The 12,609-nt window shown below is 51.1% G+C and overlaps 1 protein-coding gene across 1 annotated transcript; it reads left to right on the top strand.

Annotated features, from left to right (window-relative positions):
- Nucleotides 1–1,400: 1,400 nt before the first annotated feature.
- Nucleotides 1,401–5,836, top strand: fam210b (family with sequence similarity 210 member B). Its single transcript, XM_055509354.1, has 3 exons — nucleotides 1,401–2,065; nucleotides 3,847–4,034; nucleotides 5,230–5,836. The coding sequence occupies exons 1-3, from the start codon at nucleotides 1,589–1,591 to the stop codon at nucleotides 5,444–5,446; spliced, it is 882 nt and encodes a 293-aa protein (XP_055365329.1). The 5' UTR covers nucleotides 1,401–1,588; the 3' UTR covers nucleotides 5,447–5,836.
- Nucleotides 5,837–12,609: the final 6,773 nt, after the last annotated feature.

Genomic DNA, 12,609 nt, shown 5'->3' with positions numbered 1-12,609 from the left:
CTGCTGGCCATGAGGCCTTCAGGGGGAAGCCGGCGACAGAGCGCCTTACTGTGAATACGCCCGCAAAGCGATGCGTTCCATGCCCCACGTGCGCACGTGCTGCTCTGAGGCAGGAACGGAGTCATCTCGAGACGCGAGTGAGGCTTTGAGCCCCGAGGAGGAAACCACCAAATTGACATGCAGCTAAATTTAGAAAACTGAAAGTTCAGGGCACCACCAGCAGCACCGTGGGGTTCGTCATCTTTAAACCTACAGGACCTTCAGCATGTGGGTTAATTCACATTATATATTATATATATATATAATTATATATTATAATGTCGTGAGGAACGCGTTCACGTCACGTTTTCCATGTGAGCCGTTTGGGTGGGACGTGCTGAGCTGCTGTCGCTGATAAGAAACGAGCCTCTTCCCTGGTTTCTATCAGTGGGAGGCAGAGTTCACGCGTGCACAAATGTCGCCTTTCAACCTTCAGCCTCCGCCCCGACGACGGACAGACGTCGGATTCTCCAGCGGGAGCGTCTTTTTGTCCTCAAAGCATGTTTGGAATTTGTAGCAGGCCTCACGCTGCGTTCTGCAGATGAGCGGAGGAGAGGTCAGAACCCGGCCGCTTTCTGTGGCTTCCTGCTCAAACATCCCGCCCACGTCCTTATCTCACCTCCTCCTCCTCTCTCTCTCTCTCTCTCTCTCTCTCTCTCTGTGCGTGTCCGCTGTCCCGTTTTATAACTGTTCAAGGAGAACGAACACAGAAGAAGAAGAACTCATTTAATCACATGATCCAACACTGACCGAGGCATTCAGCCACACATCCTGCACAGTCACAATGAACTATTTAAGGAACTATGAGACATCGTTTTCCACATTAAACCAAATGTAGCTACATTTTGATCTTGTGCTTCCCACCACTTCCTTTTTAGCCTTAGCTCCTATCTAGTTTTGCACAGGCACGCAAATTTATGAAGAAATAAAATGTGGTTTTCTCTCAAGAGTTACAGTAAGTGTCATTTTTGTTCTTCGCTGGAGCCTCATTTCTCCACAACATCCTCAAACGCAGACACTGCAGCTGCCAACAGTGAAATCTGGTAAGACAAACTATTTTACACTACTTATAATAGAGTACAACTATATTAAATACTGTAATGTCTATTTAAATAATATTGTAACGAGCGGGTTGCAGAGTACGGTATCCTGTAATGTGGACACTGAAACGCAGCCGCACGAGCTGTCATCCAACCATTGAACACTTCTCAACTTCCCCGTCAAGCCTCGCAGACGAAGCCCTTTCATCGTGTGTCCTGTGCTCGGTTACACAACGCCCAGAGACGCGTTATGACAGCGCTAACTCGATTGTGAACACAAACACGGTTACACCTTTAAATGCCCCCTCCCTCCGCTCCAGGCCGCCCGTGCGCGTCCGCCCTCATTGGCTGCGGGTGATAATCGGTCGGAGCCGCGGAGGGAGGCGGACGGGCACGGGCCAGCGTGTTTACGGCGACTGGCGGACGCGGCTGCTGGACCCGAACCGCTCCTTCGCGTCGCGTGGGCTTTCTATGCCACGCGGGGCCCGTTTGAAAGGACGCCCGCGACCATGCTTTTGCGCCGCACGGCCACGCTGACTGCGCCGGTTCTGGCCCAGGCTTCCCAGTCACCTGGCTCGTTTCTGCACGTCCACGCACGCGGACGGAGGACCTGGACTTTGTCGTTACGCGACGGCCACGCGCTCCAGCACCGGCTGCTCCGCGTCGGCCCGGCCTTGGTGCACCTGGGCCCGGACCCGCATGCTGCCCGGAGCCGGGACTCGTCTGGGTTCGAGATCCCACCGTGCGGACGCTCGAACCGGCCGAACGCTGCGGCCGAACACCTCTACGGGAGCGCGCGGGCTGACGGCGGCGGTCGTTTACATTTCAGGCAGCCGCTCGCCGGCGTAGAAAGGCGCCATATCAGCGGGGGGCAGGCGGCGTGGAGCGCTCCGTTCACACCTAACGACCTGATGCAGATCCGAGCTTCATCCACGGCCGCGGCTGCGAAGAAGAGCGAGGAGCGCGCGGCTGACGGCGACAAAGGGGTAAATGAACCTACTCGGTTGTTTGTTTAATAATGAGCGGTAACGAGAGCGCGCAGCTGCTTTTGGACTGAACCTGGGCCCCGGGTCCAGGCGGTACCAGCGTCTGCACCGCAAAGCGCGCGCGCAGCTGCCTGCTCGGCCGTAGTTAGTGAGAGTCGACAGGTAAACACGCGATGTTGTTACACAATGGTGCGTGGCGCGCGCACGCGCCCGCAGACACGGTGGGACGATCTATAGTGAGCTGAGAGAAACGCTGAGTCACGCTGGAATGCGAAGTCCCAGGAGTCGCAACGATCCCGAGTCGTTTGGCGCAAACGCATTTTGAAGCGCGTGCCTGTGCTGCAGCCTTTCCTTGAACTTCAACCTGCTCCGTTCGAGTAATTATTCACCAACCGCTGAATGACACCGTCAGAGTGTGTACGACTGGTAGCTGCGGCTCCCTCCTGCTTTGTGTGCGCGCGCGTGCACGTGAGCCCGGCTTCATACGTCTGCGTGTGTGTTGTCAAGCTGTTATCAGACACAGCGCTCCCACTGTTCCCCTCCCGCACACACTCCCTGGCACAACTCCCTGTGGTTCCTCACATGACCCTCGCATGCTGCCGCCCGCGTTTACTTTGAGCTCGGCCCGACTGGCCTCTGGGAAGCAGAGGCCCGGTCCGGTCCCGGTCCCGTGGCCCTCCCATTGTCCATTGTCGACAGAGTATGTCAGACTACATCCAGGAGGCTTCGGCCCAAATTGAGCGAGACAAATTGCAACAAACAGAATAGATCAGCTTGTTCTCTCATCCCCTTCTTCATCCTTCTGGCCTTTTGACTAATTGTGCGTCTCTGACCCACAAACGAGGACACAGCCTCATTGTTAGTGCAGAAAACAGGCTGACTTTGTGTATAAGTGCATATTGCTGTACTGCACCTGTGGAAGGAAAACACTGCCAGCTTTTTGTTAAACACGTGTAGGTCACAGGTCAACTGTCTTCTTGGAGTCTGAAGTTACACAACATATTTAGACTATCCTAAAACGACCAGTGAAGTGGCTGAGTGTGTCGTCTTCCATTTGTGTAGCAGCTGAGTTCACGCTTGGCAGAAATAAAGCCGCGTCGGAGTTGGGTCTAAAAATGTAGTCGCAAACTACTTCCTGTCTCCTAGGAGACGGATGCATAACTCTGCTGTAACGTAAATGGGTCATAGTTGAAAGTCAAAGACTAGATTGTTATTGTTCTAGTACTTTACACCAGTAAAATATTCCCTCAGAAGCTTCAGGGTGATTTAGGGTCAAGTTTGTTTTCTGTTCGACTGTAATGTTTTTGAATAATCTGCCTGTGGGGCGGATCAGGTAATGGCTCAACTCTAAGTGAGTCTGGGATTTATAAACAGTGTCTGTGTAAAAGGAGGGGTTCTACATTATGTGCATGTGTTAAAGGGTGAGTGACAATATGAATGAATGAATTAGTCAAGACAAACAGGAGCAGTCTGTTTATTCTGCATTTTATAGGTTTTATAAAAAAGTTCCACTGTTTGAACTTGACCTACTAAACCTTGATCCAGGCGATGCATCATTATGTAAATATTAACCTGATGAAGGAATTTAAAGTACCCTTGATAAAATCATTTGTGCGGTGCCTTTGTTTGTTTAATACTGTGTAGCTCCTAGATCTCTGTCTTTATTGGGTGGTACAAACCAAACCAGCTCATGTCACGTGAACTTGGCCTTTATAAATCCATGTCGTATGATCGGTCTGGTGCCTTTTACTCACTGCGCCACTTCCCCGTCTTTTATTCAGGATGAGCAGAAAACAAAGGAGGCGGCGGCTGCCGAAAGGGCTCCAACGGAGCCAGAGCCGGAAGGCCGAAAACCCAACAAGACCCAGCAGCTAAAGAAAGTCTTCAAAGAGTACGGAGCGGTGGGAGTTTCCTTCCACATCGGGATCTCCCTCATGTCCCTGGGAATGTTCTACCTCCTCCTCTCCAGGTACGAAGCCTCAGTGGAACCTCAGTGTAGTAGGAGTAATTATCAAGACGTATCCTAAACCACCATGTAATATGAAGGTTTGCCTCAGAGCAGTGAAAAGAAAGTAGAATACAATAACTGGAATGCACCCAACATTACAGCACATTGTTTCGACAGTGTGAAAGTATCCAAGTGCAACATTTGCTTTCCTAAGAATCTACCCCGGAATCTTCCCATGCGAGTGGATCCCGTTCTGGGAAGGAACAGAGCGCAGACTGGTGGAACATTCCACTCTACCGCTGGATGATCCAGTCGCCACCCCGAGAACACGCTGAGCCCTCGAATCAATCCACAGACGCGCATTGAAAACCTCTGACACTGTGTTTCCTGTGTTTTGGAGGCTTCTGCTGTTTTTGATAGACCGTCAGAAGCCAAAGCGGCCCAGCGTCAGACTCCCGACCGCACGTCCGGCCACGCGCCAGAGCCTTGACTAGCGCTGACACTTGGCGGCGATTGTACAACAGTTAGGACGTTTCCTCCTATAGCTGATAATGACCCTTGAACCCACGAGCGACTCCCTTGCGAGCGACCGTTGAGCATTATCTCCGAGGCCGCAGAGCTCGGGCATGTAGCCTGATAATAATTAGTGGTATGCGCTGGCTAATCTGTCAGGCAGCAGATGGATCCTTATATTTAGCCGACTGGAGCCTAACAGAGCTGCTAATGAGCGAGAGGCCCGACTGATTGGAGCAGATCTCAGACTCGTGTGGATGCATTCTTTGAATATTTCCTTCCACTCGACAGCTCAGAGCAGACATAAAAGCCAGCGTCAACATGTGGGTTAATAACTGATTTCAAGTCACTGCTCATTGCACTAATGTCGTCAGCTTAAATGGGTCAAAGGGCTGTGGAAACCCAACAACTATACAGTGTATAAATAATAAAGACAGCGCCCTCAGGCGGACAGAAAGCGAACTACACTTAACTTCTGCAGAGCCAGAAGTAAACGCTAGGTGGCAGCAAAGACACGATAATAAAATACTTATTTGTTTTGTGTTTGTGTTTATATAGAAGTATTTGTGTAGTAGCTTTTATTATACTTGTAATAGCTTTACGGTTTATTCAGCTTAATATTTCAAGGTTTATATTTTATATGTTCTTCATAACATTTAAATATAAGAATGAACCTAACCAGTTTTGTGCTTGGTCTCCACAGTGGGATCGACATGACGGCCCTGCTGTGCAGACTGGGCTTCAGCGAGGCGGTGGTCCAGTCCAAAATGGCAGCAGGCACGAGCACGTTCGTCCTGGCCTATGCCGTCCATAAGCTCTTCGCCCCCGTTCGGATCAGCATCACCCTGGTGTCTGTGCCTCTGATCGTGCGCTACCTCAGAAAGACTGGTCTGTTTAAACCGCCCACGCCCGCGCCCTGACGGCCCCTCGTCCGCCCCCCCGCTGCCTCACGGAGCCACGATGAGACTGTTAATGGTGATACAATAACAAAAAAGCACCTGTGTACATAAGTTTTTCTCCCTTCTGGGTTTGAGAATTCAGGTGAACTGTTGGGATATAAAGTTTTTAGCTGCCTTTGTAGTTTTTTGGGGGTCAGAGTGCACATTCCAAGAATAGTTTTGAAATATTTATTAACAATCAAATGTGATCAGGGATTTGAAGTTTTACTCTAAGCAGGTTTTCTCTTCAGGATGTGAATATTTCCCATTGTGTGAGCCAGAATATGTGTGAAGCTGTGTTGAAGCTGATCTCGCCTCTACTGCTGAGGGCAGCGGATGCTCTGCTATTAAATTACTCTGCAGTAGATTCCAGAGAGCCCGTCTCCTGCCTCCTCACACCGCTGCTGTTGTTTGTAGTTGTGGACTAGACGTGCATGAAGCTTTGAAGATGTGATTTTACGTTCATGGGCTGAGTTTTACACGTCATCATTTTCGTTTATTATAAAAGAACGTTAACGAACGGAAACAAGCGGCGCCTTTGGTTGCACTTCCCCTCCGCCACCACACGGGGGCGCTCCTGAACCACAAATGCGGAGCAGCGCGTCCTCCCACCCTCTGCTACGACCGCGTCAAACGCTCCTCATCCCTCATCAAGATGAAAAGTCTCGGTCCTCTTAATGTCTACGAGATGGATTCTAGAATTAAAACGCAGAACGGGGCATCGCTCCTCGCGCGTCTCGCTGACACGCTACAATATAAAAGCTCGGCTCTGGTGCCAGATCGCAACGTCAAGAGCGCAAATCTTCGGCAATTCCACAAAACAAACACTACGGGCTCATAACTGCATATTAATGGGTCAATGCATTATTCTGTACTGTGCTGCTTGACTCCGTAGAACTACTCCGCTCCGTCCCAGCGTGTCCCGCTTCTTTCTCGCTCCCCTGAAGGTTTTTATGGGTCAGCCAGCGCGGCGAGCGAGCCTCAGCTGGTGTTGTGTCCCTAAAGAGCCGCAACATATTGAATGTGAGGCGCCAGATCTGCTCTCTGTGTGACTGCGTGTGTTTCTTGGTCCGGTTAATAATTCAGCCAGGAGACTCGTGCGAGGAGAACTAAGAGTCCACCGCATTCTGTGCCACACATCAACCCCGTTTCCTCCCCCTCAAGAATAGGAACTTTGGCAGCGATGTGACACCAACTGATACAAACTGATCTCTCTCTCTCACATGCTCTCTCTCTCTCGCGCGCGCGCGCGCACTGTCGGCACACAGGAGGAACGAGAAGCCCGGGCCTCATTAGCCATGATGAGGACGGGGAGCTGCCATCGCCTCTCGATCCCCTGCATGTCCCCCATGGCTAGGAACAAATTGGTGACAGCTCGCGGCCACTCTGCCGGGCTACCTGCGACACGCCGGGCTCCGACGGGCGCGCCTCCTTCCCTCCGCGCAGCGCGCGCGCGCCCGCGCCAGAGCGCGCGCGAGCGCGTGGACAGAGACGAGAGGGGCAGGTCAGAGCCCTCGAGTTCCGCACCGTTTGCGTCACCTTCAGAGGGGAGCACTTCGTCTGCTTTGGCCTCGCGTGCGACGACGCTGGCGCGCGAAGCTTTTTATTAAAGGCACAGACCCCGACACAGCGGCGCGCGCATGCCCGCGCGCACACAGCGATTCCCTTATGGCTGTGGATTCAGACGCAGGCTGCATTTCTGACAAGAGTTGGAAGACATCTGTGAGTAGTTGTAAAGTGCTGATGCATGCAGTGAAATATAAACATATGGCAACAACGCGTACACATACCCCCCCCCCCCCCCCCCCCCCCCCCCACGCTCGCCCCCTCTCACTTCCTGATACGCTGCTCCTTTTCTATCCTCGCACCTTCTTTTATTTAATTCCTCTTATCGTCTCCTCTCCATTCTCTGCACCTGCTCATTATCTCCCCTTATTACCCCCCCCCCCCCCCCACGGTCTTCTCATCTCCTGACCTGCTCCGCCCCCCACAGTGTCGGCGTCCGGACGGAGATGGGTGCTCGTCAAACACTTCTATAGAGCTCGGGCAGCGACTTTCTCATCTCGCCTACTAACTACTCTTTCTCTTTATTCCGCGTTACCCATTCCCCCCCCTCGTCTGAGTTAAGTTTAGCAGATGCACCTGATGGCAGCATCATCCTGAAGCACCTGTCAGCTGTCTGCCTTCATCACGGCTCCTCCGCTGCCACGGGGGCCACCGGGAAGTAAACCTGGAGACAGCCACCACCATCAACAGCTGCATCTTATTATTTTAAACACCGGTGCCAGTCAGTTTCCACCGGAGATGCGAGCGCCTATTTATTTTTTCGCATTCGCGCTGCCTCCTCGTCGCTCTCGTTGCTCCTCAGGATTCCGAGGCTCAGCTGTTTAATGTGAGCAATTATAATTGAGCGGGGAGGGAGCGAGGTTGAAGACGGGGAGGCAGGGAGTTTATCCAGGCGGTGACGGAGGAGAGAGGAGCTCGTCAAAGTGCTTCTGGCAGGTGTGGATTACGCTTTTGACTGACTGCTCCTGTAAATTAGCTCCGTGTCTTGTCTAACAGGCCGCTGGGTCACTGAGGTAACGCTTTGTTATACGAGGTGGAGATTTCCCATAGTGTCTGCGGTTCAGCCGCTGCCTCTCGACGTCACAGACAAACACAAAGCATCGAAACGCTGTTTAATGTCGTCCGTAAAATGCATCAAACAGACGTACTGTAGAATTGGCTGCGTTTCCCTCCAGCTCGTCTCAAACCATGGCGGTTGGATTAAAATGGGGCCTTCTTTGTGGATAAACAGCTCCTACATGACCTCCAGGGCTTTGGGGTCATCGTCCAGATAGAACCCGAGCATGGGATGGTCGCTGAGTTTGTTTACTGTATCAACTGCTTACAATAACCTGAGCACTCTGATAATAATAATAAGACTCCAATGAGCTACGCTGAGGTAAACGCCAGCTGTAATAATGATGAAGAAACATTCATGGGAGGTCCTGGTTCAAACAATAGCAATCGCAGGTCCAGGTCATCCGTCACAATCAGCGTATCGCACCCCGGCCCCGGAGTAAACAGGAGCTACAGCGAGCGCGGACGCAGCGTGGTGAACTATTACTCAGCCGCCATTAGCGATCGAAGCGCCGGCCTCTGCGCGCGCTTCATAATGAGTGCGTCTCATAAATCCTCCCTAAACGATGCCTCCTTAAATGATTCCCAGCGCTCGGACTGTCTGCTCGGCGGAGGGCGCTCATGGATCAAGGCGCGACGCGGGAACCCGGGCTGAGGTGGCGACGAGGTCCGGCCCCAGATCATCACCCCCACCACCCCACCACCACGCCCCCCGGCCCTCTACAAGCCTAATGGAAAGCAAACAGACAGACAATTTCTTTCAATTAGCCCTAAATGGCCGGCCCAATAAATTTTACTTTGTTCCTCAAGACGTAAGGGCCCTGTTGCACGTCTGGCTGAAAATGAAGACTAATGGGGTGTTGTGGAGCTGCTGAGTGCTTGGTTTCGCGGCCGCCGCCGCCCGCCGTCCCCCGCTTCCTCCCCGAGCTAACTGGAATCAGTGCTGACCAGGCACAACACAAATGTTTAAAACATTTATGCACGACTTGGGTTCATTTTCTGTTTTAAGCATTATTCCTGCGTGCTTATGCGAAGCTATTCATCACGGCTTGACAACAGCGGTGAACGCCGCCATCGCTCAGCTCCGTGCGCGGCTGCAGCGATGACCCACGGAGTGAGACTCCGCCACTCGGCTTCCTGCCCAGTTAATAGCTTTTCTCTTAAATATACAGCGTGTTTCATGATTCAGAACTCCCCGGTGAGTAGTTCAATATTTTTAAGAGCTCTGTTTTTCTAAGTCGCTCCTAAAGATTTCTTGACCTAGCGGTAGAATTCTTCATTTGCATGAAGGGGCATAAAGGTTTTCTAAAAATTGACTCTGCTTTAAATAATAACTCTGTCTCGTGTGTTGATCCACAAAATTACCAGGAATTCTGAAGTGGTTTGTAATGAACAAAGCCTTATTTGAATGCCAATTATTTCTATGACGAGTTTTGTAGCCCTCACGTTTATTGTGATGTCATGAGACTAACAGCTGGAGAGCTTGAAAAAGTCATGGTTTATATTTGATTTGCTGCGTTTGAGCCGTAAACCATATGGTGAGTGAGTGCTGCTCCTTGGTGACCGTCCGTAAGGATGCTCTCTCTTACCCTCGTTTATCTGGCTTCAAACGAGTACAAATTAAGTTTGCGGCAAGTCTTTCAATTGAGAGAACTGCAATCCCCACAGTTCCAGTATCTGCTCTGCTCCTCTGCTGGTTTAGAGGCGAGTCCCTGGTTCGGCCCAGGCGAAGTCCAAGCTACTGTACTTCAGTGACGTCAGCTTGGGCCTGAGAAATCCTGTGGCCAAAGCCCGTCGAAGGGGAAGAAACAAACAAGAAATATTAACTACAGGTGAACAGGGGGCAAGAATGCATCGATTTTACAATCCAGGACTCAATCAAAGAGAATTATGGATTGTAATACTCCTGTGATTTGCCTGTGCTGATCATTAAACTTCCACACAGTGCGTTTCCCCGCTGGCGACGAAGGCGGAGGATTTTCCGGGGCAGGTTAAATACAGTTTAATACTTGAGGGGTGATGAAAATAGAGGTAGGTGAGCTGAGAAGAGAGGAGGAGGAAGTTGGATCCCGTGCAGAGGAAGACAGGAAGAGGAACGGGAAGCTTAAGCAGCTATAAAGGAAGGTGGGAAGAACAAGAGGCAGCGAGACGCAGCTCCAGAAGATAAACTATGCATCAAAGTGTAGCGTTTACTGAAAAAACATTTTTATGTGCGCTTCGAGGGCACGAAAACAAGAGCCCCCACGTTCAAACAAATCAATAGAGCCCTGCAGTAGCCAAGGCGTTCGGCTCCTCTCTTCCCTTCTCCGAGATTCCCAATCAGATCTTGTGGCTCCCTGCAGGCTTTTATGCCAGCCACAAATGGTGCGAGTGCCAGACTGACAAACACGCAATCACTCAGAGCGGCGAAGGGGAGGAGGGGGGGTTAAAAACACAGCCTCCCATCACAAAGGCCCTTTTAATAAGCCCATGAAAAACAGCAAGTAATCCTTTGTAATGATTTCATTAAATGCCCTCATCACACCTGGAGATAATTCCATTATGATTGTGGCAATAAAATGAGGTTTCTATCAAGACCTGCAGACATGAGGAGGAAAAGCTATTATTCCTCTCATATTCAGATATGCCATTGCCTCTAATATTATGATATTAGGCCATTTGGCGGAATTTATGAGACCCAAGTCAATCCATAAGGCTGGTGGAGGGCTCCTCCGCGCGCTTTGCGCTCAGACGCGAGCGCGGCCCTATTTTACGGCGGCGACGGAACCGCAGCGCGTGCCGAGGCCTCGTACGGCACGTTAAATAAAAGTTTTCCCCTCGGTTTCGGGGCCGAACGCGCTGGATGCCGAGTTGGCAGTTCAGCTTTGCTCGTTCCACACCTGAAGCGAGTGCTAAACACACGCTGGTGCATTTATTTTTACAGGTGCTGCGTTTGTTTGCTAATGCAGTGTAAAACCCTTCCTGTCTGCGATCACCTCCATTCACACGTCACGATAATAATACCAAAGTGAGATCATCGCTATTCATTTCTCACCACCAGAATGTTTTTTTTTTCCAATGTTCACTCGACTTCCAGCTGTTCGTCGGTTGTGACCTGTTCATATCATCTGTTGTGTGTTTTGAGGGGTTGTTATTTTGCCTAGAGCAGCGTTTCAAGTTGATCAAGTACAAAAGGCAATTCAACTGTTATCCCTGTAAAAACCAATTACAAAAACCAATGTATTGGTTATTTTTGCGTCTCCGTTTCGCAGCTTTTAGATGATGATGTTTGACTCGCCTGCTTGTTTTCCTTTCTCCGCTCTTCTCGCCAAATGCTCCCAGCTCTTCTGCCTTCGAGGCCTGAATCCAGACCTCTGACCTCGGCAAAGACTTCACAGCCAAAAGCATTTGAATGAAGCGGGGCGCTAGAGCAAAAGAGCCTTCATTTTTAATCGACTCCAGGCTCCTGCTGGTTTTCAGCATTATTTGCATTCATGAAGGCAGAATCTTCTCATCATAAAAGCCGGCCTCAGCGAGCGCGTGCCCCACGCTGTTTGAACTGGTGGAGAAAGATCTGACACGTGGGCAGAGAGTCTGAGGCGTGAGACCAGGTCAATGTGCTGCAGGTACTGTAGGTTTACTGCTGTGAGGGTTTCTAAGCCCAAAAAACGAAAAACTGTGTTAAATACCTCTAAGCAGTTGAGTAATAGTTACTCGCTCTTGTGCAGCTTTAAATGAATCCATCATCATCAATTTTCACAGCAATTGGACGAGACAAGCAAAAAATCCCGTCCCATTTTCTGCCAAAGTCAAAAAGTCCAGTCTACCTACAAAACATTAGAAGAGAAAAATATGAAGAATCGTTTTATTACAAAGTTCACCCAAACAGGACGTCAGAACCCGCCAGGGTTCTGTCAGGCGGCAGCGAGCGGGTGCAGCCCGGGGGTCCGACAGCAGTCGCATCGCTGCTCCTAAAACGCAGCACGGCGGAGGAAGTGTGACAACGGAGACGTGTGTGCTGTGCGGAGGACGCGGGGGCGGCGTGGGGTTGTTGGCATTCGTGTCACGGCCCTCTTGAAAAATGCATCAAGGCAATTGCAGAAGTCGTGGGACCCGCGTTGGACACGCGTCGCCGTGACCGCCATCCAAACCTCGGCGGCGAGGACGGAGGAGCGCTGCGGTTCTGTAGCGTCCTGGAGTGCACGTGCGCGTGCGCGTGCGCGTTTTGATGTAAAATGCATGCGGACGCGCGGCCGTGGGCACAATCACGCCGCCGCCGCCTGCTTTTTTTCTTCGAGCCTCTGGAGAAAGTTGGAAACAGCTTGTGTTGTTTTCCATGCGTACATTCACACATGGCTATTAACGGCGATGCCTTCTGCTTTACGAACGACTATCTTTCCCACCTTCTGCTTGGAGAAATTGCAAATAACGACGGCCACCGTCGAGCTGTGACTTTCTTACGCTGGGCTCCGCGTGCGCAGGAAGTGGAATCTGATCACTCCCCACAGATGTTGTCCTCTCCACGCGTCTCCGCTTTGCAGACC

Source organism: Betta splendens, chromosome 5 (assembly GCF_900634795.4).
Source record: "Betta splendens chromosome 5, fBetSpl5.4, whole genome shotgun sequence".
In the NCBI taxonomy this organism is placed as follows: Eukaryota; Metazoa; Chordata; class Actinopteri; order Anabantiformes; family Osphronemidae; genus Betta; species Betta splendens.
This window is presented reverse-complemented; position numbering and strand designations above follow the sequence as displayed.

Bases quoted from the DNA above. Each gene is read 5' to 3' on its own strand.
- fam210b (XM_055509354.1), top strand. From the start codon at position 1,589: ATGCTTTTGCGCCGCACGGCCACGCTGACTGCGCCGGTTCTGGCCCAG. The intron at 2,066-3,846 runs GTAAATGAACCT...TCTTTTATTCAG, and splicing joins CGGCTGACGGCGACAAAGGG to GATGAGCAGAAAACAAAGGA. The intron at 4,035-5,229 runs GTACGAAGCCTC...TGGTCTCCACAG, and splicing joins TTCTACCTCCTCCTCTCCAG to TGGGATCGACATGACGGCCC.